This window comes from Chlamydotis macqueenii, chromosome 5, assembly GCF_036417535.1.
Source record: "Chlamydotis macqueenii isolate bChlMac1 chromosome 5, bChlMac1.mat, whole genome shotgun sequence".
NCBI classification, from domain to species: domain Eukaryota; kingdom Metazoa; phylum Chordata; class Aves; order Otidiformes; family Otididae; genus Chlamydotis; species Chlamydotis macqueenii.
Window position 1 is genome coordinate 70,992,864 of NC_141560.1, and position 26,579 is coordinate 71,019,442.

Consider the following 26,579-nt stretch of genomic DNA (forward strand, 5'->3'; position numbering starts at 1 on the left):
CCGGTGCCTCCCCAGTGTCCCCCCCCCAGCATCCCCGGTGCCTCCCCGGTGTCCCCGCGTTCCCCAGTGCCTCCCCCTGGTACCCATCACCGCTGCCCCCCCCCCCCCCGCCCCCACCGCATCCCCGGTGCCTCCCTCCGCCCCGCCCCGCCGCCCTCCCGGCGCAGCCCCCCCCCCCCGCCCCCCCCACAAACCCCCGCCTCCGCGGCCCGGCCCCGGTATCGGCGGCAGCGGGCGGCGGGCCCGGCCATGGCCAAGCAGTACGATGTGCTCTTCCGGCTGCTGCTGCTGGGGGACTCGGGCGTGGGCAAGACCTGCCTGCTCTGCCGGTTCACCGACAGCCGCTTCCACCCCGCGCACATCTCCACCATCGGTACCGGCACCCGCACCGGGGGAAACCGGGAGCGGGGGAACGGGGAACTGGGGGGCGGGGAGCGGGGGGACCGCGGAGCCGCAGCACCGGGAAAACGGAGAGCAGCGGCACCGGGGCAGCGGGAAACCGGAGGAGGAACCGGGGGAGCAGGGCAACCGGAGGAACCGGGGAACAGGGAGCACCAGGCAACCGCAGCACCGGGAAACCGGAGAGCAGCGGCACCGGGGGAGCAGGAAACCGGAGGAACCGGGGAACAGGGAGCACCAGGCAACCGCAGCACCGGGAAACCGGAGAGCAGCGGCACTGGGGGAGCGGGAAACCGGAGGAAGCGAGGGAGCAGGGGAACCGGGGGAGCGGGAGGACCGGGAAACCGGAGGAAGTGGGGAGACGGGGGAGCAGCGGCACTGGTGGCAACCGGGAAACCGGGGGGAACCGGGGAGCAGTGGCACTGAGGGGAACAGGGGAAACCGGAGGAGCCGGGAAGCAGCGGCACCGGGTGGCTGGAGGAGACCGGGAAGCAGCGGCACCGGGAAACCAGGGAACCGGAGGAATTGAGGAGCAGCGGCACCAGGGAACCGGGAGCACCGGGGAGTAGCGGCACGGGCTGATAGGGCACTGGGGGGCTGGAGCCCCCGGGGAACCAGGAGCACCGGGCAGCTGCAGCACCGGGGAACCGGGGGGCCCGAAGGGGACCGGGGAACCGGACGAACCGGGAAGCAGCGGCACCGGGGAACCGGGAAACCGGGGAGCAGTGGCGCTGGGGGGCTGATGGGAACCGGAGAAGCAGGAGCACTGGGCAGCCGCAGCACCGGGAAACCGGGGACTGGGGAGCAGCGGCACCGGGGGACTGAGGGAGACGGGGGAACCGTGTAGTGGCACCGGGAAACCGGGAAACCGGAGCAACCGGGGAACCGGGAGCACCGGGCAGCTGCAGCACCAGGGAACCGTGAGCACCGGAGAACCGGGAAGCAGCGGCACCGGGGGGGAGCGGGGAGCCGGGAACGCCAGGCAGCCGGAGCACCGGGAAACCGACGGGACCGGGGAGCAGCGGCACTGGGAAACCAGGGAACAGGGAGTGCTGGGCAGCCGCGGCACCGGGAAACTGGGAAATCAGAGGGAACCGGGCAGCAGCGGCACCAGGAAACCGGGGGAGACCGGGGAGCAGCAGCACCGGGGAACCGGGAGCACTGGGAAACCGTGGGAACCAGGGAGCCACAGCACTGGGAAACTGGGAGCAGCGGGGAAGTGGGGAGCCATGGCACTGGGAAACCGGGAGCACCGGGCAGCTGCAGCACTGGGGAACTGGGAAACCGGGGAGTCGTGGCTCCGGGCGACCGCGGCACTGGGGAACCGGGAGCATCAGGGAGCCGGGAAACCCGGCAGCCACGGCACCGGGAAACCGTGGGCACTGAGGAGCCGCGGTACTGGGGAACTGGGAGAACTAGGGAGCTGTGGCACTGGGGAACTGGGAAGCCCTTGGTGCCTGTCGGCCGTAGCACTGGGCAGGACTGGGAGATGGCAGAACCGGCAAACTGGGGGCACTGGGAGCATCCGCACGGTGACCCAACGCCGGGGCTGCCTGCCAGGCCTGGGACCGGCCGCGGGCGCTTGGGCCGCGGCACAGCTGCGGCTCCGGGCGCGGGGTGGGCACCAGCAGCCGGTTTGGCAGCGCGGCAGTGGGTCGGGGGAGGCTGGGGGGACTGGAGGGACCTCAGTGACAGCAGCACCCGTGATGGGGGGGGGGGGGGGACGGACACACGCGACACCGGGGCGCCCCGTGACGTCTCCTCGTCCCAGGCGTCGACTTCAAGATGAAAACCATCGAAGTGGACGGCATCAAAGTGCGGATACAGATCTGGTGAGCGCCGGCGGCCGGCCCGGCGGTGGGGAGCGGGAGCCGGATTTAGAGGAGGGGGGGTCTGAATCCTGCCCCCCACCCCAGGGTGGGGGCTGAGCCCTGACCGACTCGTGCCGTGGGTGGCGGCGCTGACTCGCTCTCCCCGGCTGCAGGGACACGGCAGGCCAGGAGCGGTACCAGACCATCACCAAGCAGTACTACCGGCGGGCGCAGGTACGGGGCGGGGGGGGCACAGGAGAGGGGAAACTGAGGCACGGGGCAGGATGGGGGGGTGATAAACGGCCGCATCCCCCCCTCCCCACGTCTCCCGCAGGGCATCTTCCTGGTGTACGACATCAGCAGCGAGCGCTCCTACCAGCACATTGTGAAGTGGGCCAGCGACGTGGACGAGGTGGGGGGGCAGGGACGCGGGGGGGGGGGGGGAGTCCCGTCCCCGTGATGGGGGGGTCCTCACGCCGCCCCCCTCCTCCCCAGTACGCGCCCGACGGCGTCCAGAAGATCCTCATCGGGAACAAGGCGGACGAGGAGCACAAGAGGCAAGTGGCCAAAGAGCAAGGGCTGCAGGTGAGCGGGGGCTGGCGTCTGCCCCCCGAGGGGGGGGGTCAGGGCCCCCACCCTGCACCCCAGCATCACCAGGCCCCCCCCCGTTACACTCCCAGGGCCCCCCCCGTTACACTCTCCAGGGACCCTCCCCACCCTCCTGCAGCCCTGCCTGTGTTGGGGGACCCCCTGCACCCCAACCGTTCCCAGCGCCCCCCAGCATCACCACGGACCCCCCCTACCGTCCCATAGCCCTAGGGGTGTCCAGAGACCCTTAACCACCCCCCCCCCCAGCCCCCAGTGCGTCCAGGGACCCCCCCACGGTGCCTGTGCCGCTCTTCTGCCTCCCTGTTCCTCCCTCCAGCATGTTCAGGGACCCCAAACTCCCCCCCTTGTACCTCCAGTGGCCCCCTGCACCCCCAAAGCGCCCAGTGCCTCCCCTCCCCACCCAGGGACCCCCTCACCCAGTTCCCCCCCGACCCAGCGACCCCCCTGCAGCCAGCGCCCCTACACCAGCCCTACCACGGGCAGCACGGCTCGTCCGTCTGTCCGTGCCCAGTCGTTTGGGGGGGCCCCCTGGCCGTGGGGGTGCTGTTCCTCCCCCCCCCCCAAAAAAATCACAGTGCCGCCGCCGTCCCCTCGCCCTGCAGCTGGCCAGGGAGTACGGGATGGATTTCTACGAGACCAGCGCCTGCAGCAACCTCAACATCAAAGAGGTGCCAAGGGGGGGTCTGGGGGGGGGGTTGGGGGGCTCGGGGTGGTCCCCCAGGCTCACCCCCCCCCCCCCGCCTCCTCTCCCGCAGTCCTTCACGCGGCTGACGGAGCTGGTGCTGCAGGCGCATCGCAAGGAGCTGGAGGGGCTGCGGGGCCCCCCCCGCGCCCCCGCCCTGGCCCATCTGGAGGAGGAGGAGCAGCAGCCCCCCAGCAGTGAGGACAGCCCCAAATCCTGCTGGTGTTGAAGCCTGGGCCCCCCTTTGAGCCCCCCACCCTGGGCTGTGTTGGGGGGGGCACGGTGGGTGCGGGACTGGGGCAGCCCCCACGGAGGAGGGGCGTGGTGGGGGGCGACCTGGGGATGGAGGCACCCCCCATTCCGGCACCCACGCTCCCCCCTCGGTGGGGTGGGGGCGGGGGGTGGCACGGGCGCTGTGTGCCCACCCCGTGTTCGTGGGCCCCCCCCCGGTTTTACACAAACGGTTTGCAGAATAAAGGTGACGCTGGAGGTGGCCGGTGGCTCGTGTGCTGCCATGGGGGGGGGGGGGGGGGCCTACGGGCACGGTGCCACCGTGGCCGTGGTGCCACCAGAGCCCCCGGCGCCGTGGGGCGACGGCAACCCGAGCGGTTATCAATAATTGAGGCTGCTCCGGGGCCACCGCGACGGTGTCCCCTTTCCAGGCTGGGGGACGGGGTCGGCGGGGCACCGTGCCCCCCAGCACCGCTTGCCCGGTGCCCCACCGGGAACAGCCCCACGGGGACGCGGGAGCGGCCAGCGCGCTGGGCACCGGGATGCGCGGGTACCGCGATGGTGGTGAGCGCCAGCGGCGATGCTGGCACTGGGATCGGCGGGCACCAGGACTGGTGGGCACTGGGAGGGGAAGGCAGCGGGCACGTGGGGCCCCGGGGGGCGACACCGAGGCACCCCCAGCTCCCAGACTCCCGTTATTCCCTGACACCCGTGGGCGTTCCCGGCCCTCGGCGTCAACTCCGGCTGCGCCGAGCCCCCCGCGGCATCGCGCAGCTCGTGGGCGCCGGGAAGAACTGGGCCGCGCCGCGCCCGCGCCATGAATTATGGAGGCAGGTAGGAGCATCGCCTTGGCCCCGCGCCACCCTGCCTCCTCCGTCCCCGCCTTGGGTGGGTGCCAGCGGGTGGGACGGCTCCGCTTTCTGCCAAGTCACCGCGGGGCCAAGAGACCTTTGGATCCGGCGCGTCACGTGGGCACCGGGGCAGCCCTTTAAGGCCCGCCGGCGGGCGCGCGGGGGAAGGCAGACCGCGCGCCCGCAGCCATGACCGTCCCCGTCGCCAAGTCCTTCTACGACCTGAGCGCCACCTCCTTGCAGGGGGAGAAGGTGGATTTCAACGTCTTCCGGGGCCGCGTTGTCCTCATCGAGAACGTGGCGTCCCTCTGAGGCACCACGGTGCGGGATTACACCCAGCTCAACCAGCTGCAAGCCCGTTATCCCCGGCGGCTGGTCGTGCTGGGCTTCCCCTGCAACCAGTTTGGCTACCAGGTGAGTCGCCGGGTGCGAGAAGCTGGGGCGGGAGGGGGGAAAAGAGAAAAATCAACCAAACCGTGGCACGAGCTGGGCTTTCTCCTTCCCCGCCGCAGGAGAACTGCACCAACGAGGAAATCCTCAACAGCCTGAAGCACGTGCGGCCCGGGGGCGGCTTCGAGCCCAACTTCACCCTCTTCCAAAAGTGCCAGGTGAACGGGCAGGACACCCACCCCGTCTTCGCCTACCTGAAGGCTCACCTGCCGGCGCCGGCCGACGAGGCGGCGCACCTGATGGCCGAGCCGCGGTTCTTCAGCTGGAGCCCGGTGCGACGTTCCGACATCTCCTGGAACTTCGAGAAGTTCCTGGTGGGACCCGAAGGGGAACCTTTCCGACGTTACAGCCCCCGCACGCCCACCGCCCAGCTGGAGCCCGACATCCAGCGCCTCCTCAAACTGGCCAAGTAGGGCCGGCTCCGGCGTCCCCCCGCCTCCCGAATCCTTCGCCGGCTGCCGACCCCGCGGGATGGCCCCAGCTCTCCGCCGGGTGACGGCCCCCTCCGAAACCGTGGTGGGGAGGGGGCTCGATGGGGGCAGAGGGCCGGTGTCAGCGGGGCGGCGCGGGCTGGCGGTAATAAACGAGCCGGAGGGAGCGCGCCCGCGTCCGCGTGGTTTGTGGATGGGGGGGTTATGGAATCCAGGAAACGCTGGTGCGGGGACGGGACGGTGCCAGGCCGACAGCGCCCAGCTCCCATCGCTGGGGCTGGGTGCCAACAGCAGTGCCTCGCCCCAGGGGAGCGATTTCGGCAGCCGGCGGCTCCCCCCGCTTCCTTCCCGCCCCAGGATGGCACGCCCGCCGGCGGGGCTGGGCTGGGTTACGCACTTTGGGGAAACGGGCGCCGGGGAGGGGATGCAGCGACCCCCCCGCCAGCTCCGCGCAGCCCCTGGGGGAGCGAAAATAATTAAATCGTGTCTCAGCGGGGTTTGGGAGAGCGCCGGTGAGCGGAGCAGGGCTCTGCGATGCAGGGAAGGGGCAGATCCGCTACAGGGGGAGGGAAAAGCCCCCCCTGATCCCTGCGCTGGGCCCCAACACCCAATATTGGGGGGGTCTACGGGGGGTGAACGCACGCCCAAAGCGCTCCCGCCTGCACCACCGAGCTGTAACACATCACGTTTATTGTCCCCACACATGTGGGCTCCCGAGGGAGGCGTCCTTTTGGGGGTGACGCCACGCCGGGCCCCCTTCACGTCACCAAAACAAGGGGGGCTCGGGCTGTGGAGCTCAACCCCATCCCCGAGGTCGGGGTCGCGGGGCAGCGGGCACGGCCGAGCTCCTGCCAGGCGCGTGGGAGCATCCGGCGTCGGGCGTCCGCCACAGCCAGGCTGGAAGTTTGGAAGAGAGAACCACGTTAAGGAACCACGCCGTCCGCAGGGCTCTCCCGCCGCGGCGGCTCCGCAGGGCGCGGAGCGGGGCCGGAGGGCACCCAGGAGCGGCGCTGGAGTACCAACCAGCTTCAGAAGAGCGGGGTCATCTGGCGCGGGTCGTCGGGCAGGACGCTGATGGAGTCCTCGGCCCGGCCGCAGAGCAGGCACAGCATGGTGTACTCCTGCGGCGGGACAGGCCGGGGAGGGGGCTGCCGCGGCCCCGCTCTCCCGCAGCGAGGGAACCCGAGCCGGAGCCCGGCACCCGATCCTCGATTGCAATCAGAGCCGGGAGGATCTCGTTTCGCCCCCCGCCAGCTCCCCAGAGCCCATTTTTCCAGCGTTTTATCCGCTGCATAGGAAATGCGCCAGGGAGGAAGGCAGGGAGAGCCGCGGGGCCCTCCACCGCGCAGCCACGCTTCGCCGCTCTGGGGCCAAGGCGCAGCAGCGACGCGGCGGCGCGGGAGGCGAGAGGTGAGCTGGGCTGCCCCCCCAAAACGCAGGGACTAGTGCCAGCGGGCTGCTGGTAGCCCTGAGCGCGGGGACACAGCTCTGAAACTTTGGAGTTTGGCCTCCGAAGCCGCGTGGCTCTGTCTGGTGGCTACCAGGGCGGGTGGGAATCGGCCCACGGCAGGGTGGGAGTGGGAAACCGGACGCAGAGGGAACAGCCCGGCTTAGGACGTTTCCGGAGGCGGAAAGGGGCCGTGGGGGGGGCCGAGCCGCTCCCCTGGGCGTACCTGGTAGTCGTCCACCACGCTGAAGGTGTACTCGTGGTGGGCGATCAGGTGGTGGCAGTTCCTGCACAGGTCTGCGGGGCAGAGAGGACAAGGACCCCCGGGTCGAGGGGCTGAGGGGACACCGGGTATCCCCCACCCCATGCCTGCCCCACCCCCTGGGGCACTGACCCCCCCCCCCAGTCCCCTCCAAGCCCATCAACCATTCCCCTGGCCCCAAGCCTGCCCACCCCCAAGGGTTAGGTCCCCAAATCTTCCCTCCCACAGCACCTAACCCCCCCTTAACAGCCTTTACAGGTGCTCCCTGACACCCCTCTCCCCAAATCCCTGAGACCCTCCCCCCTGGGCATCACCCCCCCCACTCCAGCCCCTCCCAGCCCATCGACCACCCCCCTCCAAGCCCGTGTCGGGTCCCCAAATCTTCCCTCCCCCCAAATTAACCCACACGCAGGCCTCCCCCACCCCTGAGCCCCAGCACCCCTCCCCATCCAGGTCCCACAGGTTCCCCCCTCAGCCCCCCCACCCCGAACCCCAAATGTCGCGCGTGTCCCGTGTCCCCCTCCCCCGCATCCCGGTGCCGCACGGTCGTAGGTGACGATCTCGTCCCCGCCGTGCAGGCCGGCGGTCCGGTTGCCGAGCAGGACGAAGTCGCGGCGGCCGCACTGGGCGCAGCCCGCGAAGTTGAGGAGGAAGGAGCCGCCCTCCAGGCAGGTGGTGCCCTAAAGGGGGGGGGGGGGGGGCACAACACAGCCGGGCTGGGACCGGGTGGGGGACACACGACACCCCACGCGTGACCGGTAGCCCCGGTAACGCGGGCGCGGCCTACCCGCTGCGGGTACTCGGTGCTCACGCAGCCCCCGCACATCGCGCCGCCGCCTGCGCGGACCCCGCGAGACTTCCGCCTCGGGGGGGCGGGGCTTAGCGCGGAGGGGGGCGTGGCCCGCGGTAACACCGCCTCGTGGGCGGGGCTATATAAAACACCCCGCGTATTTCGGTTATGGATGGGCGGGGCCATCGGCAGGCCACGCCCCCCCCCCGCAGCGTTCATGTGGCGCGGGGGCGAGGTAGCCCAGCCCCGGGCCGGGGCTATGCGGGGTGGCCGGGAGCTGGCTTTTGCGGGGTGTGGGCCAGCGCTTAGGCACCCTGGGCTAGCGGAGGGGCGCGTGGGGCTAGTTAGTGGGGGCGCCTGGGCTAGCGGAGGGGCGCGTGGGGCTAGTTAGTGGGGGCGCTAGCCAGGGGCACTTGGGGGTAGGTGGGGGGACAGCTGGGTGCACCCTGGGCTAGCTAGGAGACACCCAGGGCTAGCTGAGGGACCCTGAGGGCTAGTGGTGGATGTCCAGGGCTAGCTAAGGAGCACCTAGGGCTAGTTGGGGAGCCCCTAGGGCTACTGGGAGACACCCAGAGATAGCTCGGGGGTGCCTGGGACCAGCTGGGAGACCCTTAGGGCTAGTGGTAGACTACCAGGGCTAGCTGAGGAGCACCTGGCACTAATTGGGGAGCCTCAAGGGCTAGTGGGGCACACCCAGGGCTAGCTGGGGGTGCCTGGGACTAGCTAGGGGTAGCCCAGGGCTAGTGGCAGATGCCTAGGGCTAGTGAGGGACCCTCAGGGCTAGCTGGGGGGTGCCTGGGACCTGCTTGGGGTCCCCCAGGGCTAGCTGTGGGGTGCCTGGGACTAGTTGGAGAGCCCCAAGGGCTAGTGGGGGACCTATAGGGCTAGCTGGGGGGTGCCTGGGACTAGTTGGGGGACCCTCAGGGCTAGTGAGAGATCCCCAGGGCTATCTGGGGGGTGCCTGGGACTAGCTGAGGGTCACCCGGGGCTAGTGGTGGATGCTTAGGGCTAGCTGAGGAGCGCCTAGGACTACCTGAGGGGACCCCCAGGGCTAGCTGAGGGGTGCCTGGGACTAGCTGAGGGGACCCACGGGGGCTAGCCAGGAGTGCCTGGGGCTAGCCAGGGGTACTGGGGGCTAGGCAGGGCTAGTTGGGGGAACCCCCCCAAGCCTGGTGGGGGGAACCCCCAGGGCTAGCTGGGGGCTACCCTGGACTAGCGGTAGCCACCTCGGGCTAGCTGGGGGTCCGGCAGGAGGCTGGCTAGGGAATGTTGTTGGGGGGGGCGGCGAAGCCCCGCCCGCGGCAGCCCGCTGGCTGCCGGTACCGGTGCCGGTGCCGGTGGCGGCCGGGGGGCGCCCCTGTGCTGCATTGCGGGACGGGCGAGCGGTCCCCGCCCGCCCTCCTGCCTCCTCCGGGGCTGGATTTTGGGGGGGGCCGAGCGGGAGTATTGGGGCCGGGCAGGAATGGTCGGGGCCCGCCCAGTAATGTTATTTATATCGGCGAGCAGGGCCCCCCCGCTCGCCCCGCACCGGCCCCGCGCCGCTCCCGGCCCCGCCGCGCGTCCGCCCGCCGCCCCGCGCAGGTGAGAGACCGGTACCGCGCTGCGGGCCCTCGGATTTTGGGGTTTTGGGGAGGGGGACGGACCAGGAGGTGGCGGTTCCCCCCCATGGGAACAGCGAGGGGGGGGGGCTCCGGGACGCGCTGCTCGCCCCCGGGGACACCGGATTTGGAAGGGGGGGGGCAGTCCCCGGGTGAACCCCGCTGCGGGACCCCCATGGGGTGAGGGGGGGCAGCACCCCCTTTTCCCTGCTGGGTGGGTGGGGGGGTCCTGGTGTCACCCCAGTGTCCCCCCTGGGGACGTGTGGCTGCTGGGAAGGACAGGGCGGGCAAGCGGCGGGGACTTTTTGGGGACACCCTGGGGACACTTCACCCCCCTCACCCACACCCCACACCCGGGGTGCTGAACCCTAAACGGGGTGCCCGCACCGGTTCCGGGCGTTCCCAGCACTGGTGGGGTGCGCTGCCCGACCCGCTTCAACCGCCAGTTTTTAGCAACTGGGGAAACTGGAGTTGACTGGGAAGAGTTTTTTGGCCCCCATGCCCTTGGCCCCGCTCGCCCCAGCACGGCGGCGGGAGGATGCTCACTGGCGGGCGTTGGGACGGGGGGGGAACTCCCACCCTCACCCCAAAAACCCCTAAGCCCCCCTAATTTCCCAGCTCCCCTTTTGGGGCGGCTTTTGCCCCCGCCAGTCTCCGGCTGCCGGAGCCAGGGGGTGGCGGTGCCCTTGGCTCCGCCGGGTGAAGCCAACACGGGGCGTTTGAGGGGGCGGCGGGCACCCGGTGGGTGCTGCCGCGGCCCCCCGAGGAGTGTTTTGCAGCTATGGGGTGTTTTTAGGGACTGGTGATTTTTTTGGGGGTGGGTGAGGAGGTGCAGGGGGGGGCAGCTCCTAAGAAGGGAGGCGTGCGCAGGGGGGAGGCCTATTTATAGCCAAAAAATGTCTGTGGAGTGTCAGCACGTGTGCCCGTCGCCGTTCGGTACGCCGGCGTTGGGTGACACGGGACAGTCCCGGCACGGCCGGCATCCGCGGGCGCGGGGGAAACCCAAACCTTGGCCCGCCGGGGTGAGAGCGCGGCCGGAGCCGGGCATCGCCGGCCGGAGGAACCGTGCCGTGCCCGGCGACCCCATCTGCGCCATCTGCTCCCGGCACCGGCCGTGGGGCTGCCCCCCAGCTCCCTGCCCCATCCCGCTGGGGTGATTTTGGGTTTGGGTTTTTTTTTTTGTGGGATCCAACGAGCTCCTGCGCGCCGGCGGCTGGCGTTTCGGCAACCGAGGGCCGAGCCGGGGAAGGGGTCGGAGGGTGGCAGGGGCCGAACCGCTGCCCCGGCCGCACTCGGGGTGCGAGGTGGGGGACGCCGGCGACGGCGCGGTGCCAGCCCCTGGCCGGGAAGTGCTGATTCACGATGCCGAGGAAAGATGCCGCTGCCCCGGCCACGCGACGCTGGCGGCGAGGCGAGGCCAGCGCCCCGGGATTTTTTTGTTTTTTTCCCTTCTTCCCGCGGAACGGCAATCCCTGGGCGACGGCGGCGTGGCTGTGCCAAACTGGAAGGCGCTGGTGCGGCAGAGGGAGATTTGAAGGGTCGGCGAGCACCCGCGCTCGAAACGCGCACCGGCAGCTCCCTCGGGCCCCGCTGTGGTTCCTTTCGCCGCGATCTCCTCCTCCTCCTCCTCCTCCTCGCGGCCATGGCCCCGCTGTTGTTGTCGTGCCGGCGCGGGTGCGGCCCAGCCGGGGCCGAGGTCTCCCCGCGGGACGGCGGCGCCGGGCTGCGGCGCGCCGCAGAGACCCGACGCAACTCGGCACACCCGGCTCGTTCGCGGGCGCTGCGGGTTTTGGGACGGGGATCCCCCAAATCGGGCTTCCCCGGGGGTTTCTGCTGCAGGACGGGAGAGTGAGTCCCATGCCGGCAGCGCTGAGGGCGGCGGGTGCCGCTCCCGCGCACGCTCGCGTGGCCTTGCACGCTCTCGTAGGTGTGCTTGCATGCGCTCGCGTGCATTCGCGTGTCCTTGCTTGCATGTGCATGCTCCCACGTGTCCACGCCACACGTGCACGCTCCTCCATGTCACTCACACGTGCTCTTGCACGCTCCTGCGTGTCCCTGCTCACACGTGCACGCCGTTGCACACGCCTACGTGTCACTCCTGCGTGTTCTTGCACGCTCTGGCACACTCCTGCGTGTCACTCACGCGTGCGTGCTCTAGCATGCTTTTACATGTTGCTCACACGTACGTGCTCTTGCACGTTCTACCACGCTCCTGCGTGTCCTTGCTCGCGCTCACATGTGCTCTTGCACACTCTAGTGAACTATTGCGTGTCCTTGCTCGCACTCACACGTGCTCTTCCACACTCCTGCGTGTCCTTGCACATGCGTGCACACACTTGCACACTCTAGCACGCTCCTGCGTGTCACTCACACGTGCTCTTGCGTGACCTAGCGCGCTCCTGCACGCCCTTAACGCATACAGGCACACTTTTGCACGCTCCTTCACGCCCTCGCACGCCAGCCCGCTCCACGGCCAAGCCCCTGCCTGCGCGGCTGCGATTGGGGTGCCAAAGCGGGGCACGCCCCAGCCCTGCCGGCCCCGATAAAGCTCCCCGGCTGCCGGGGGGTCCCTGGGGGGCCGCGTGCCGTCACCCCGCGTGGAGACGCGAGGGGTTTGGGGGGCGCCTGGGGTTTCCCCTCGACGTGTGACCGGGGGCTCCTGGTGGTTGAGGGGGGGTCTTGGCTGAGGTGCTGGTGGTGGGGAGCCCCAAACCAGCTCCCCGCGCCCTTCGGGGGCCCCAGCGGCCGCGTCCCACCCAGCCCGGCCGCCGACAGCTGCTGGCAGGCATTTTTAGATACCGGCCGCGTCCTATCTGCATCTCAAATGTCGCGGCCCCCGCCGCCGGCAGCTGTCGCCCGCTTTCTGCCGCGGGCGCCGCCGAGGCCCCTTCCGCGGCGCGGGGTCTCGGGGTGGGTGCGAACGGCACCCAAAAATTTTGGGGCGACGTCCCTGGGGTGCCGGGTGGGGAGGCATCGCCGTAAGTAGCCATCGGCGCGGGGGGTGTCCCCCCCCGGCGCGTGCGGCACCCCCGGGCGCGCGGCACCCGGTCGCCCCCCGACACCTGGGTGGGGGCGAGGTTAAATCCCTCTGAGCGGCTTAAGCGGCGGCGCCGAGCCGCAAATCCCCGCGCGCGGCAGGGCCGGCGCCCACGGCCTGCGCCCTTCGCCCAGGGGCCTCTCGCCGGTAGCCGACGGCCGCCCGGCCGGGGGACGCCGGGACCATGACCTCGGCCAACGACTACGAGCAGCTGGAGCTGCAGCAGCAGTACAGCCGCCTCAACGTCCGCTGGGACGCCTCCGACGATGAGCTGGACAACGACAACAGCTCGGCGCGCCTCTTCGAACGCTCCCGCATCAAAGCCTTGGCAGGTGGGGGACGGGGCTGGGGTCCCTCCGGGTCCTCCCGGGTTGTCCCCGTCGCCGGTGGCACCCACGCGCGCTCTCGTTGCAGACGAGCGGGAGGCGGTGCAGAAGAAAACCTTCACCAAGTGGGTGAACTCACACTTGGCTCGTGTCACCTGCCGCATCTCGGACCTCTACATGGACCTCCGGGACGGGAGGGTGCTCATCAAGCTGCTGGAGGTGCTGTCTGGAGAGCTTCTGGTAGGACTTCCGTCCAGCTGGGAACCCAACCCATGCCATGCCATGCCCCACCAGCTCCGGTGGTCTACTAGGGCCGTTGACCTTGGTGTTGACCAAGGCTCTACCAAGGTTGGGGTGACCCCAGTGGGGTGGGGATGCCCGCGGGCAGGGGTTGGGGTGCCCGGCGTGGAGGGGGGAGGGTGTTGAGCGCTGTTGTGCCCCAGCCCAAGCCCACCAAGGGCCGGATGCGGATCCACTGCCTGGAGAACGTGGACAAGGCGCTGCAGTTCCTGAAGGAGCAGCGGGTGCACCTGGAGAACATGGGCTCCCACGACATCGTGGACGGCAACCACCGCCTCGTCCTCGGCCTCATCTGGACCATCATCCTCCGCTTCCAGGTGGGACTGGGTGGGTGCGGCGGGACACCCCTCAGCTCAGTGGGAGCGCTTCTCTGTGGATGTCCTCCCTTGACTCCACAATGTCCTCCTGCCCCCAGATCCAGGACATCATCGTGCAGACGCAGGAGGGCCGGGAGACGCGTTCCGCCAGGGATGCGCTGCTGCTCTGGTGCCAGATGAAGACGGCGGGGTAGGTGGTGGGACCTGCACCCCCGCCGCACCGGGGCCCAGGGGTGCCCGGAGGGTGACGGTGACACCCTGTCTTCGTTGCAGGTACCCTCACGTGAACGTCACCAACTTCACCTCGAGCTGGAAGGACGGGCTGGCCTTCAACGCCCTCATCCATCGGCACAGGTGGGCGGCGTGGCGGCAGGCACTGGGACGTGCCACCACTGCGGGATGTCCCGTGGGCGCACCACCACCGTCCCGCGCCCTCTGTCCCCAGGCCCGAGCTGGTCGACTTCCAAAACCTGACCAAATCCAACGCCCGGCACAACCTGGAGCACGCCTTCAGCGTGGCGGAGCGGCACCTGGGCATCACCCCGCTCCTCGACCCCGAAGGTGAGGCTGCCGCTGCCGACCCTCCTGCCTCAGTTTCCCTGTTACACCTCGGGATGTCCTGTGGAGAGGTTTCCATCTCGTGGAAGTGGGGTCTGGGTGGGGGAAAAGGGGGGACTTCGAGGTGCCGGGGCGATGCGGAGGCCGGGTCAGGACTGACCGCTCTTGCTGGCGCCACGCAGATGTGTTCACAGAGAATCCCGATGAGAAATCCATCATCACCTACGTGGTGGCCTTCTACCACTACTTCTCCAAGATGAAGGTGCTGGAGGTGGAAGGCAGGCGTCTGGGCAAGGTAGGGGACGGCGGGGGGGCGGTTGGGGGGTTCCTGCCGGGGTGGGCGGCGCTCACCGCCGGCCTCACCGCAGGTCATCGAGCACGCCAAGGAGACGGAACGGATGATCGAGGGCTACGGGGGCTTGGCCTCCGACCTGCTCACCTGGATCGAGCAGACCATCGCCTCCCTCAACAGCCGCAGCTTTGCCAACTCGCTGGCCGGGGTGCAGCACCAGCTGCAGGCCTTCAGCACCTACCGCACCGTGGAGAAGCCCCCCAAGTAAGCAGCCCCAAGCCCCCCGCGCGGTGCCGTTGAGCACCCATGGGCGCCCTGGGCTGAGGTCTCTCCGGGACAGGTTTCAGGAGAAGGGCAACCTGGAGGTGCTGCTCTTCACCATCCAGTCGCGCATGCGAGCCAACAACCAGCGCGTCTACACCCCGCATGAGGGGCGCCTGGTCTCCGACATCAACCGGGTAAGGGGTCTGTCCCCGACAGCCTGGCCGCGCGATGTGCCACCGAGCGGCACCCTGGGGCCTGGGGACAGCTCTTCCCCCGGTGTCCGCAGGGGCTTTGCTCCCCAAGATGTCCCAGGGCAGGTTGGGTCCGTCTTCTGGGGCAGTTTGGGTCCATCCCAGGGAAGCTCAGGTCCTAGGGCAGTTTGGGTCTATCCCAGGGTAGCTCAGGTCCTAGGAGAGGTTGGGTCCATCTTCTGAGGCAGTTCAGGTCCAGCTTGGGGCAAATTGGGTCTGTTCTAGAGCAAGTCAGGTCCATCTCCTGGGAGAAGTTCAGGTCCATCTCCTGGGGACAGTTCAGGTCCATCCTGGGATAGGTCCTAGGGCAGTTTGGGTCCATCTCCCAAAGCAGTTCAAGTCCATCCCAGGACACATCAGGTCCATCCCGGGGCAGGTTGGGTTCTTCCAGCCACACTCCCACACCCATGCGGGACATCGGGGTTCACCAGCAGAACAAGATGTGGTGGGGGGGGGACGGGACGGGGACGCAGGTGCCACTCCTGTCCGGCGCTGCCACCTTCCCCCCAGGCCTGGGAGCAGCTGGAGAAAGCGGAGCACGAGCGGGAGCTGGCGCTGCGCACCGAGCTCATCCGGCAGGAGAAGCTGGAGCAGCTGGCGCGGCGGTTCGACCGCAAGGCGGCCATGCGGGAGGCCTGGCTGAGCGAGAACCAGCGCCTGGTGGCCCAGGTGAGGCCGGGGACCACCCGCCCGGGGACAGGGACATCCAGCCGGAGCCTCACCGCGGGTTTCATGCCGGGGCAGGACAACTTCGGCCACGACCTGCCGGCGGTGGAGGCGGCCAAGAAGAAGCACGAGGCCATTGAGACGGACACGACCGCCTACAAGGAGCGGGTGCAGGCCATCGAGGCGGTGGCGAAGGAGCTGGAGGTGGAGGGCTACCACGACATCCAGCGCATCAAGAGGCGCACGGACAACATCCTGCGGCTTTGGGAGCAGCTCCTGGAGCTGCTGGCCGCCCGGCGCCAGCGCCTGGAGATGAACCTCGCCCTGCAGCACCTCTTCCAAGAGATGCTCCACAACATCGACTGGATGGACGAGGTCAAGGTGAGCCGCGGGCGTTGACCAAGGAGATGCTGGGGTGCTTTTGGGTGGTGGTGGGGTGCCGTTTTCCGGAGCCGGTGGTGGGTGAGGGCTGGGCTTCTCCCGCAGGTGCAACTGGCATCGTCCAAATCCGGGAAGCACCTTCTGGAGGTGGAGGAGCTGCTGCAGACCCACCGGCTGCTGGAGCGCGACATGGCCCTGCAGGCGGAGAAGATGCGAGCCGTCAGCGCCGCCGCCCTCCGCTTCGCCGACGCCGAGGGTAGGTGCGCTGCAACGCTCCGGGACCGCGGCACGGCCGGAGGAAGCCGGGATGCCCCCTGTGACCGCCGCCCACCCTGCTCCCCGGCCAGGCTACCGTCCCTGCGACCCCAAAATTGTCCGGGATCGCGTGAGCCATCTGGAGATGTGCCGGCGGGAGCTGCAGGCGCTGGCGCTCCAGCGGAGAGCCTTGCTGGAACAATCCCGCTCCGTCTGGACCTGCCTGTGGGAGCTGGACGAGGCCGAAGGCTGGATCAAGGAGCAGGAGCAGCTCTACTCTTCCCTGGATTTCGGGAAGGACCTGCCGGGCGTGCTGCTCCTCCAACGCCGGCACGCCGCCTTCGAGGCCGAGCTGCGGAGCCGGGGCGGCCGGTTGGAGCGGGCGCTGGCGGCGAGCGAGGGGCTGGCGGCGGCGGGCCGGGCGGCCGGGCAGCTGCGGGAGCGGGGAGCGGCGGTGCGGGCGCTGTGGGCGCAGCTGGAGGAGCTGGCGGCTTTCCGCCGGCGCGGTTTGCGGGAAGCCGAGGGCTTCTTCCAGTTCCAGGCGGAGGCGGAGGAGCTGGCGGAGGGGCTGCGGGACGCCCGCCGGCGAGCGGCCGCCGAAGAGCTGGGCCAGGACGAATCCCGCACCCGCGTCCTGCTGCGGCAGCACCAGGAGCTGCTGGAGGAGATGGCGGCCGCCCGGGAGCAGCTGGACGGGCTGGCCCAGCAAGCCGAGGGGTTCCCCCCGGAATTGCGGGCCAGCCCGGAGACACAGAGCCGGCTGGCGACCCTGCGGGAGCTGCACGCCGAAGCGGCCGCCCTGGCTGAGCGACGGGGCCGGCAGCTGCAGGACGCCCTCGACCTCTACACCGTTTTTGGGGAGAGCGACGCCTGCCACCTCTGGATGGGGGCCAAGGAGACCTGGCTGGGACAACCGGAGGTCCCTCAGGCGCTGGAGGACCTGGACGTGGCGCAGCACAGGTTAGGGGATCCCGCGGCGGTAGCGCCGCCGTGCCGTGTCCCGAGCTGCGGCCCGTTCTCAGCCTGGCCGTCCCTGCAGGCTGGACGGGCTGGAGCAGGAGATGGCTGCCGTGGCTTCCCAGATCGCCGCCGTCAACCAGGCGGCCGACGGCCTGCTGGCGAGCGGCCACCCCCGCAGCCCCCAGGTCCGGCAGTGCCGGGAGCAGCTCAACAAGAGGTACGGTGGCGGGGGCAACGCCGAGGCGGTCGTGCCGGTCCCCGCCGGCCGCGTCCCTCGCCGTCACCCGCTTCTGCCCCGCAGGTGGGACCGGTTCAGGGAGCTGGCGGCCGAGCGTCACCGGGCGGTGGGCTCGGCCCTGCGCCTCCTCAACTACCGCCTGGAGTCCGAGGAGACCCGGCAATGGCTGTGCAGCAAAGCCCGGGCGGTCGAGGCCACCGCCGAGCTGGGCCGCGACTTGGCCGGCGTCCTGGCCACCCAACGCAAGCTCTACGGCATCGAGCGGGAGCTGGTAGTCGCCGAGGACCGCATGGCCGCCCTGCGCTCCCAAGCCGACCGCTTGGCCGAGGAACGGCCCGAGGTGGCCGAGGAAGCGGCCGAGCGGCTGTCGGCGGCGGCGGCCGCGTGGGGAGAGTTGCAGGAGGCCCTGGCGGAGCGGGCGGCCTCCTTGGGCGAAGCCGGGCAGCTCCGGAGCTTCTTGCAGGACCTGGATGACTTCCAGGCTTGGCTCTTCGGGGCTCAGAAAGCCGTGGCGGCCACCGACGACGTGCCGGCGTCTTTGGCCGAGGCGGAGGAGCTGCTGCGGCAGCACGAGGCTGCCCGGCGGGACGCGGAGGAGCACGCGGCCGCCTTCGCCGCCTTGGTGGAGGCGGGAGAGCGGGTGGTGGGGGAGCAGACGGACCCCCAGTACGAGGGGCTGCGGCAGCGGCTGGGCGGCGTGGAAGCCGGCTGGGCCGCCCTGGGCAGGATGGCGGAAGCCCGGCACCGCTTCCTCACCCAGTGCCGCGGCTTCCAGGAGTTCCTCCGCGATGCCAAGCAGGCGGAGATCCTCCTCACCAACCAGGTGGGTGCCCAAGGTGGGTCCTGAGGGGTTCGCCGGATCATGGGGACCCCAAAAGGATGCTGATCCCCCACCGTGTCCCCTCAGGAGTACACGCTGGCCCACCTGGAGCTGCCCACCACGCTGGAGGGCTCGGCCACCGCCTTGCGCCGCTTCCAGGACTTCCGCGCCGGCGTGGAGAGCAGCGCCGAGAAAGTCCCTGAGGTGGTGGCTGGTGGCACGCAGCTGGTGGCTGAGGGGAACATCTTCGCCGAGAAGATCGCTGAAAAGTGCCAGGCCCTCCAGGAGCGGTGAGTCTGGCACGGGGCCGGCCGGCGGGTGGGCGGCACGCGGGGCGGAAGGCTGATGCCACCCGTCTCCGGTCGCCCTGCCAGGCACGGGGCCGTCGCGGCCAAAGCGGAGGAGGCGGCGGGTTTGCTGCAGGACAACCACGAGCTGCAGACCTTCCTGCAGAGCTGCCGGGAGGTAGGGACACACGGCACGGCTGGCCGGCGGCGGAGGGGTCCCCGCCAGCCGAGCCCTGACGCCCCTCGTCCGCAGCTGGAGGCCTGGGTGGAGGAGAAGATGCTGACGGCGCAGGACGTCTCCTACGGCGAAGCCCACGGCCTCCACGGCAAGTGGCAGAAGCACCAGGCGTTCATGGCCGAGCTGGCACCCAACGAGGGCTGGCTGGAGAAGATCGAGACGGTGGGTGCCGGCGCCGGTGCCCGGAAACCTCGCCAGTTGGGCTAAGAGGTCCCCGTTCCGGCACAGAAGCCACGCCGTGGTGGCCACCGACCTCTTTGTTGTTGTTGGCAGGAGGGGAAGGCGTTGGCGAGCCGCAAGCCGCAGTACGGGGAGGTGGTGGCGCGGCGGCTGAAGGAGCTGCGCGGGCGGTGGGACGGGCTGCGCGGCGCCGCCGAGGAGAAGGGCCGGCGGCTCTTTGAGGCTCACCGCTCGGCGCTCTACGCCCGGAGCTACGAGGAGCTGGAGAGCTGGCTGGGGCGGGCGGAGGAAGAGCTGCGCGCCACCGAGCAGGCCAAGGACCTCACCGCCACCAACCTGCTGCTGAAGAGGTTGATGGTAGGTGGTGGCACCTCAACCGTTGGGGCCGAGGGGGTCCAACATACCAGATCGTGTACCCCCAAAACGGTGCTGGATGGTGTCTTGGTGGTCTGCCCTCCATCTCACACAACTTGTCCCCGCCAGAGACTGGAAGAGCAAGTGAGAGCGCGGATGAAGGAGCTGGAGGAGCTGGAGTGGCAAGGACAACCCCTCACCGGGGACGTGCCGGACGCTGACGGGCAGGAGCAGAGGCTCCGGCAGCGATTCCTCAACCTGCTGGAGCCGCTGGAGAGGAGGAGGAAGGAACTGGAGGCCACCAAAGCCATATACCAGCTCAGGCGGGATCTGGAGGACGAGACGGTGAGCGTCCGCGCCGCGGCGGGGTCCGACACGCGCCCACGGGTGCTGTGCGACGCTCAGCGAGCGCTCTCGCCCGCAGCTGTGGGTGCAGGAGCGGCTGCCGCTGGCGAGGTCGACGGAGCACGGCACCGACCTGCCCAGCGTGCAGCGCCTGGCCAAGAGGAACGAGGTGAGCTCGGGCTTGGCGCCGCCACCCACCCGTCCCGCGGGGCCACCCGTCCCGTGGGCGAGCCCCCGCCGTGACCGCCCGTCCCGCCGGCAGACGCTGCAGAAGGAGCTGGCGGGCCATGCCCCGCGCCTGGCCGAGGTGCTGAGCCATGGCGAGACGGCGGCGAGCGGCGCCCGGCCCAGCCCGGAGCTGGAGGCGCGGGTGCGGGAGCTGCAGGAGCTGTGGGAGACGCTGCGGGCGGAGGCGGCCGAGCGGCACCGGCGGCTGCGGGAGGCCGGCGAGGCCCAGCAGTACTACCTGGACGCCGGCGAGGCCGAGGCGTGGGTCAGCGAGCAGGAGCTCTTCATGGGAGCTGAGGAGAAGCCGAAGGTGAGGGGGGCTGCGTGTGGTGCCCACGTGTCTCGGGGGGGCTCTGGGCCAGGCCGTGCCGTGCCACGCTGGGACATACCATGTCAATCCAGGTCATGCCATGCTGTGCTGTTAAATATTGTCCTATCTCATGCCGTGCCATACCATTACACGCCATCCCGTGCCATTACACGCCATCCCATGCCGTGCCATCTCATATTGTGCCGTGTCAAGCCATGCCATAACACGCTGTCCCTCCCATGCCATGTCGTGTCTTTACATCCCGTGCCATCCCATGCCATCCCTGGCCATCCCTGGCCATTGCAATCCATCCCATCCCATCCCATGCCATGCCATGCCATGCCATGCCATGCCATCCTTAGCCATTGCAGTCCATCCCATGCCATGCCATCCTTGGCCATTGCAGTCCATTCCATGCCGTCCCATGCCATGCCATCCTCGGCCATTGCAGTCCATCCCATCCCGTCCCATCCCATGCCATGTGGTGCCATGCCGTACCACACTAAGCTCGCCGTTGCTCCCGGCTGCACCGGGCACAGGCAGGACATGCCCTCAGGGCGGGCACTGGGGCTGGACCCCAGTCCCAGTTTCGGGTGCTGATGGGCACTGGTGTCTGCCGTGCCACAGGACGAGGAGAGCGGCTCGGCGATGCTGAAGAGGCACGTCCGGCAGCTGCGGTCCATCGAGGACTACGGCCACACCATCAAGGAGCTGGCGGGGAGGGCTCAGCAGCTGCTCTCCGCCGGCCACCCTGAGGGGTAGGTGCCACCGCCGCGCGTTCCCTGTCCCTCGGGGCGGCCCCGTGCCCCCCGCACCGGGGTGGGTGGGTGGTTCGGCTGGAGCTCCGGCGACGTTGGCTGCCCCGGTGCCTCGCTCCGGCTGGGCGTTGCATGGCTGCGGCAGGGAGGTGGTGGCGGAGCGGCACGGGGAGCATGGAGTGGGTCCTCCCCCGCCAAAAAAACCCCCCCCAGTTGGCAAGACGGATGGGTCGAGGGCATCTTTTCCCGGGTGAGAACTGGGGTGTCTGTGTGCCGGGGCCGCGCAGGGAGCAGATCATCCGGCTGCAGGGCCAGGTGGACAAGCACTACGCGGGGCTGAAGGAGGCGGCCGAGGAGCGCCGCCGGCGCCTGGAGAACATGTCCCACCTCTTCCAGCTGAAGCGGGAGGTGGAGGACCTGGAGCAGTGGATCGCTGAGCGCGACGTGGTCGCCTCCTCCCAGGAGATGGGGCAGGACCTGGACCACGCCACGGTGAGGGTGCTGGCGCCGGGGCGGACACGGCGGTGTCATTTTGGAGGGGACAAACGCGATTCTTCTCTTCTTCTCTTCCCTCCGTGCAGCTCCTGAGGGAGAAATTTCGGGAGTTTGCACGGGAAACGGGCAGCGTGGGGCAGGAACGCGTGGACAGGGTGAACCTGGCCATCGAGGACCTCATTGACGCGGGGCACGCGGAGGCGGCCACCATGGCCGAGTGGAAGGACGGGCTGAACGAGAGCTGGGCCGACCTCCTGGAGCTGATCGACACCCGCATGCAGCTCCTCGCCGCCTCCCACGACCTGCACAAGTACTTCTACGACGGCGCCGAGCTGCTGGCCCTCATCGCCGCCCGGCGCCACGAGCTGCCCCAAGACCTGGGCGAGGACGTCGGCACGGTGGAGGCTTTCCACCGCATGCACAGCGCCTTTGAGCGAGACCTCCAGCTGCTGGAGACCCAGGTGAGGACGCATCACCGGTGGGGACGCTGGGTGCGGCCGGCGCTCGGTGTCCTCCACGCTCTCTGGCTTGGCCGGGCAGGTGCAGCAGTTTCGGGAGACGGCGGCACGCCTGCAGACCGCCTACGCCGGAGAGAAGGCGGCCGACATTCAGGAGCAGGAGCAGGAGGTGGCCCGAGCCCTGCGGGCACTGCTGGAGGCGTGCAGCGGGCGCCGGGCCCGGCTGGTGGACACGGCCGACAAGCATCGCTTCTTCAGCACGGCGCGGGACCTCCTCTCCTGGATGGAGAACACCATCCGGCAGATCGAGACGCAGGAGAAACCCAGGTACGGCTGCGCCCCGTGGGCACCCGGCACCGTTTGCCGGCACCGATGCCGACCCCGGCACCTCCTTCTCTCCAGAGACGTCTCCTCGGTGGAGCTGCTCATGAAGTATCACCAGGACATCAAGGCTGAGGTGGACGCCCGCAGCAAGAACTTCACCGCCTGCGTCCAGCTGGGCGAGAACCTGCTCCAGCGCAGGCATCAGGATTCGCCTGAGGTGAGGGCGGCCGGTGCCAAGGGACGCTGGGGACAGTGCCGCCGGGGCTGCCCCGTAACATTGTCGCCCCGCAGATCGAGGTGAAGCTGGAGGAGCTGAAGAAGAAGAAGGACACCATGATGGAGACATGGGCGAAGCGCTGGGAGCGGCTGCGGCTGCGTGAGTGCGCCGGGGAGGAGGGCGGCTGGGCCCGGGATGGGGCGGCGGGCGGGCGGCGGGGGTCCTGAGCGCTGCCCGCGTCCCTGTCCCGCAGTGCTGGAGGTGTGTCAGTTCTCCCGGGACGCCTCGGTGGCCGAGTCGTGGCTCATGGCGCAGGAACCCTACCTGGCCAGCAGCGACTACGGGCAGACGGTGGACGCGGTGGAGAAGCTGCTGAAACGCCACGAAGCCTTTGAGAAGTCCTCAGCCACCTGGGAGGAGCGCATCGCCGCCCTGAGGAAGCTGACGACGGTGAGGAAGGCTCGGGATGGGGGCCGCACCTCTGCCCGCCCTGCCTCGGTTTCCCCACGCCAGTTTCTAACGCCTCCGTCCTCTTCCTCGGCAGCTGGAGCTCCTGGACGGGCGGACGCTGCGCGAGGGGCTGGCACGGGACGGGGTGACGCGCGCCGAGGCTCCCGACCACCGCCTGGATCTGGACGGGGAGCTGGGGGCCAGGTAAGGGGCGCCGGTGCCGTCCCGGGGAGGGGGCTGCCTGTGGCACCCTCTTCTCCAAGCATTGAGGGGTTTCCCGAGCCATTTGCCATTTCGGAGCGGTAAATCCACGCGGACGAAGAGGAGGGATGAAGGCCACGCTGGGGGGGACGGAATCCCGTGGGATCGTGGTTGCGTTTCCCCAGCGAGCGGGCTGGGACGGGGGATTTTGGGGGTGCCACGCTCCGTTGGGGACGCTGAGCAGGCTGCCTCCCTGCTGCAGGTCGGAGGAAGAGGAGGAGGAGGGCGCGAGCACGCGGGACGCCTCTCCACCCGCCACCAACGGACCAGAGCCGGTCAGTTCTCCAGTTTAGCTTTCTCCTTCCCGCACGTGTCCCGCATGCTCCCGCCAGACCCCGCAGACGCAGCCGTGACCGCCGCCGCGGCCGCGGTGTGCCGACGGCTCCCCGCACCCCCCCCCCTTGCCGTGTTCCTTCCCTCGAGTTGAATAAATGCTGAATGACCCCAAAAAAACCGGGCGGGCGCGCGGGCGCTGCACCAACCCCGTCACCGAGCTCGGGCCGGCTGGCGGTAGCCGGCACCCGTGGGTGCTGGGCGTCTGTGGGACCGGGGGAGCGGCCAGAGCTGGAGCATCTGGCCCAGGGCGGGCTGATCCCGGCCAACGTCCTCCACCGGCACGTCCCGGGAGAAACCCCCGGGGACAGCGCACGGCACGGCCACGTGCCAGCCCTGGGGAGCGGGGCCGGCTCTGGGACATCGGGCGGAGTTGCCCACGGACGCACGTGGCCCCTGGGGCGTCGCCATTCTTCGAGCGTTGTCACCTCGTGGGGATGTCACCCTGCGTGAGGCATCGTCAGCTCCAGGGGCACCGTCACCCCAAGGGACATCATCACTGCACGGGGCATCGTCACCCACGGGGCACTGTCACCCCCCGGGACGTCGTCACCCCGTGTGCCAGCCACCTTGTGCTCGCTGCCAGCCTCTCTGCTCCTCCTGCCTGCTTGGGGACACGATGGCTTTCTGGTCGCTCTGCCTTGCTTCGGGACAGGAACCCCTTCTGCCTCTTCTGCCTGCTTGGGGACAAGGGCATCTTCTGGCTCTTTGGGGACAAGATCACTTTCGTCTGCCTGGGGACAGGATCCCTGAGCACCTTCTTGGGGACAAGACTATTTCTGCCTTCTTGGGGACATGGGTGTCTTCTCCCTCCCTGGGGACATGGACATCTTCTCCCTCCTTGGGGACACGGGTGTCTTCTGGCTCCTTGGGGACGAGACGACTGCTCACCCGCTCAGGGACATGGTGACCTCCCGGCTGCCAGGGACACCGTCCCACCTCTCGGCAGGACCCACCGCAGGACCTCCGCGTGCCGCAGGAGGGGACGGGCACCCCAGGATCGCCATGCCCTGGCCCTGCACGCGCCCAGCTGTGGCACCTGGATGGGCACCACAGCCACCCAACTGAACCCCGGTGTCCCCCGTTGTCCCCGAGCTCCCTACGTGGGGGACAACACCAGGGTGGCTCCCAGGGCTGCTTGCCCAGCTCGGCTCAACCCCCTCACCCCAAATCTGGGGAGGTCCTGGCACCACGCTGGGGTTCCCAGGGCTGGATTGTATCCCAGTCGCTTGCTGGGGTCCTCCCAGTAACGACCAGTTGCCATATCAGAGCTGGTGGGGTCACTGGCACCGAGAGCTCGGGGATGACTCACCCCAAGTTGGCACCCACCGGCTTGGGGACCGTGAGCCCCCGCTGGGGACGGGGCCACCATCACGGGAGGGGATGGGGACCGCAGGATGTGGCTTTCGGTGGCAGGCGGTGACACGGCGGCGTAACGGTGCCGTTGCTTTGCGGCAGCTGGCGCGGATGATGGGCGACGAGGAACCGCCGTCGCCGAGCCCGCGGCCGCCGCGGGAAGAGCCGGAGGAGCCGGCCACGCTACCGGCCCGCGCTTGCAACGTCCAACTGGAGGGCTACCTGGGCCGCAAGCACGACTTGGAGGCGGCCACCAAACGGGCATCCAACCGGTAGGCGCGGCGGCGGCGGCAGTGGCAGCGCGGGCGCACGCGCCGGGCTTGACGGGGCGGTGTGGCGGCAGGTCGTGGAGCACGCGGTACTGCGTGCTGCGGGGCGGCCAGCTCGCCTTCTTCAAGGACGCCAAGAGCCGGGCGCTGGGGCTGCCGTGCCACGGCGAGGAGCCACTGGGCCTGCAGGACGCCCTCTGCGAGGTGGCCGCCGGCTACAAGAAGAAGAAGCACGTCTTCAAGCTCAGGTAAGGGCGCGGCGCGGGGGCGGCACGGCGCGGGGCGGCGCGTGGCATCGCTGGCACCCGCGCTCTGTCCCCCAGGCTCAGCAACGGCAGCGAGTGGCTCTTCCACGGCAAGGATGAGGTGAGGGGGCGTCCCGGGGCAGGGGACACGGGTGTGGCCGGCGGGGCTGGAGGTGCCCAGGGGACCCATGGTGGCCAGGGTGGCTGATGGTGGCCAAGGGACGCGTGGTGGTGGTCAGCTGTGCTCGAGGGGACCCATGGTGGCCACTGGGGCTGGTGATGCCCAGGAGGACATGGGGTGGCCAGCAGGACCTGGGGTGGGGGGGCTGGCGATGCCCAGGGGGATGTGGGGTGGCCAGGGGGGCCAGCAAGACGTGATGGGTGGCTGGTGGTGCCCCAAGGGGACGCGGGGGTGGCCAGGGGGGCCAGCAGGATGTGGCGGGGGGACTGGCAATGCCCAAGGGGCTGTGGGGTGGCCAGGGGGGCCAGTGGGGCCAGCAAGACGTGATGGGTGGCTGGTGATGCCCAAGGGGACGTGGGGGGGGCCAGGGGGCGGGCCAGCAGGACATGGTGGGGGGCTGTCGGTGGCCGGGGGGGCCAGCAGGACGCGATGGGGGAGCTGGTGATGCCCAAGGGGACGTGGGGGTGGCCAGTGGGGGCTGGCGATGCCCAAGGGGACGTGGGGTGGCTGGGAAGGTGATGGGGGGCCCGGGGAGCCCCCCCCGACCCCCCCCCCCCGTCCCCGCAGGAGGAGCTGCAGGCCTGGCTGCAGGGGCTGAGCGCAGCGATAAGCGAGTGCCGCGGGGGCCGGGGGAAGGCGCAGAGCCTGCCCCTGCCCCTGGCCCCCCCCCGGGGCCCCCCCTGCCCCGCAAGGACAAGGAGAAACGGTTCAGCTTCTTCCCCAAAAAAAAATAACCCCCCGTCCCGCGCACGCACACCCGCCCCGGGACCCATCGCGCCGGCGGCGACCGCGGGCCACGCGTGCGTAGGGGACAGGCGTGTGCGGGGGGGGTGCGGAGCCGCAGCCCCCCTGTCTACATAGGGTGACACGTATGCAACGTGTGCGCTGAGCGCGTGCCCGTGCACGGGGGGTGTGTATTTGTATTTACATACATACATACATTTCCACGCCTAAGGGCACGCACACGCCTGCGTGGAGGTGAACACGGATGCACACGGACGGCCCCGCGTGCACACACGTGTGCGTAAGCACATATGTGCCCCTCCACGCTGTGCGCAGCAGCA

At 69.8% G+C, this 26,579-nt stretch overlaps 4 protein-coding genes across 4 annotated transcripts; 3 read left to right on the plus strand and 1 right to left on the minus strand.

The window, feature by feature from the left end:
- The first annotated feature begins 188 nt into the window (after window positions 1-188).
- RAB15 (RAB15, member RAS oncogene family) lies at window positions 189-3,995 on the plus strand. Its single transcript, XM_086749765.1, has 7 exons — window positions 189-373; window positions 2,171-2,231; window positions 2,384-2,444; window positions 2,545-2,622; window positions 2,706-2,795; window positions 3,422-3,487; window positions 3,575-3,995. Exons 1-7 carry the CDS (start codon window positions 250-252, stop codon window positions 3,728-3,730), a joined length of 636 nt encoding a protein of 211 aa, XP_086605891.1. The 5' UTR covers window positions 189-249; the 3' UTR covers window positions 3,731-3,995.
- Window positions 3,996-4,730: 735 nt separating this feature from the next.
- GPX2 (glutathione peroxidase 2) lies at window positions 4,731-5,631 on the plus strand. Its single transcript, XM_086749769.1, has 2 exons — window positions 4,731-4,997; window positions 5,096-5,631. Exons 1-2 carry the CDS (start codon window positions 4,773-4,775, stop codon window positions 5,444-5,446), a joined length of 576 nt encoding a protein of 191 aa, XP_086605895.1. The 5' UTR covers window positions 4,731-4,772; the 3' UTR covers window positions 5,447-5,631.
- A 506-nt stretch (window positions 5,632-6,137) lies between these two features.
- CHURC1 (churchill domain containing 1) lies at window positions 6,138-8,057 on the minus strand. Its single transcript, XM_086749777.1, has 5 exons — window positions 7,961-8,057; window positions 7,718-7,853; window positions 7,138-7,208; window positions 6,488-6,585; window positions 6,138-6,361 (listed from the first exon to the last, which is right to left on the minus strand). Exons 1-4 carry the CDS (start codon window positions 7,997-7,999, stop codon window positions 6,493-6,495), a joined length of 339 nt encoding a protein of 112 aa, XP_086605903.1. The 5' UTR covers window positions 8,000-8,057; the 3' UTR covers window positions 6,138-6,361; window positions 6,488-6,492.
- Window positions 8,058-9,446: 1,389 nt separating this feature from the next.
- SPTB (spectrin beta, erythrocytic) lies at window positions 9,447-26,559 on the plus strand. Its single transcript, XM_086749710.1, is given in 37 exon segments — window positions 9,447-9,544; window positions 12,733-12,930; window positions 13,013-13,164; window positions 13,368-13,541; window positions 13,640-13,731; window positions 13,815-13,895; window positions 13,987-14,102; window positions 14,282-14,394; window positions 14,468-14,655; window positions 14,732-14,849; window positions 15,417-15,575; window positions 15,651-15,953; window positions 16,059-16,209; window positions 16,301-17,168; window positions 17,248-17,385; window positions 17,470-18,229; window positions 18,314-18,516; window positions 18,601-18,691; window positions 18,767-18,913; window positions 19,025-19,288; window positions 19,415-19,630; window positions 19,710-19,799; window positions 19,893-20,168; window positions 20,796-20,926; window positions 21,214-21,418; window positions 21,508-21,882; window positions 21,962-22,206; window positions 22,282-22,420; window positions 22,495-22,579; window positions 22,674-22,870; window positions 22,965-23,074; window positions 23,334-23,406; window positions 24,923-25,092; window positions 25,164-25,337; window positions 25,413-25,455; window positions 26,083-26,179; window positions 26,182-26,559. Coding segments are annotated over 36 exon segments (6,960 nt in total). The 5' UTR covers window positions 9,447-9,544; window positions 12,733-12,782; the 3' UTR covers window positions 26,250-26,559.
- The last annotated feature ends 20 nt before the right edge of the window (window positions 26,560-26,579 follow it).

Coding starts and splice junctions, on each gene's coding strand:
- CHURC1 (XM_086749777.1), bottom strand. CDS start 7,999: ATGTGCGGGGGCTGCGTGAGCACCGAGTACCCGCAGCGG. Junction 7,854..7,960: donor GCACCGAGTACCCGCAGCGG/GTAGGCCGCGCC, acceptor CCCCCCCTTTAG/GGCACCACCTGCCTGGAGGG. Junction 6,586..7,137: donor GCGTGGTGGACGACTACCAG/GTACGCCCAGGG, acceptor GTCCCGCCGCAG/GAGTACACCATGCTGTGCCT.
- RAB15 (XM_086749765.1), top strand. CDS start 250: ATGGCCAAGCAGTACGATGTGCTCTTCCGGCTGCTGCTGCTGGGGGAC. Junction 2,623..2,705: donor GGGCCAGCGACGTGGACGAG/GTGGGGGGGCAG, acceptor CCTCCTCCCCAG/TACGCGCCCGACGGCGTCCA. Junction 2,796..3,421: donor CCAAAGAGCAAGGGCTGCAG/GTGAGCGGGGGC, acceptor CTCGCCCTGCAG/CTGGCCAGGGAGTACGGGAT.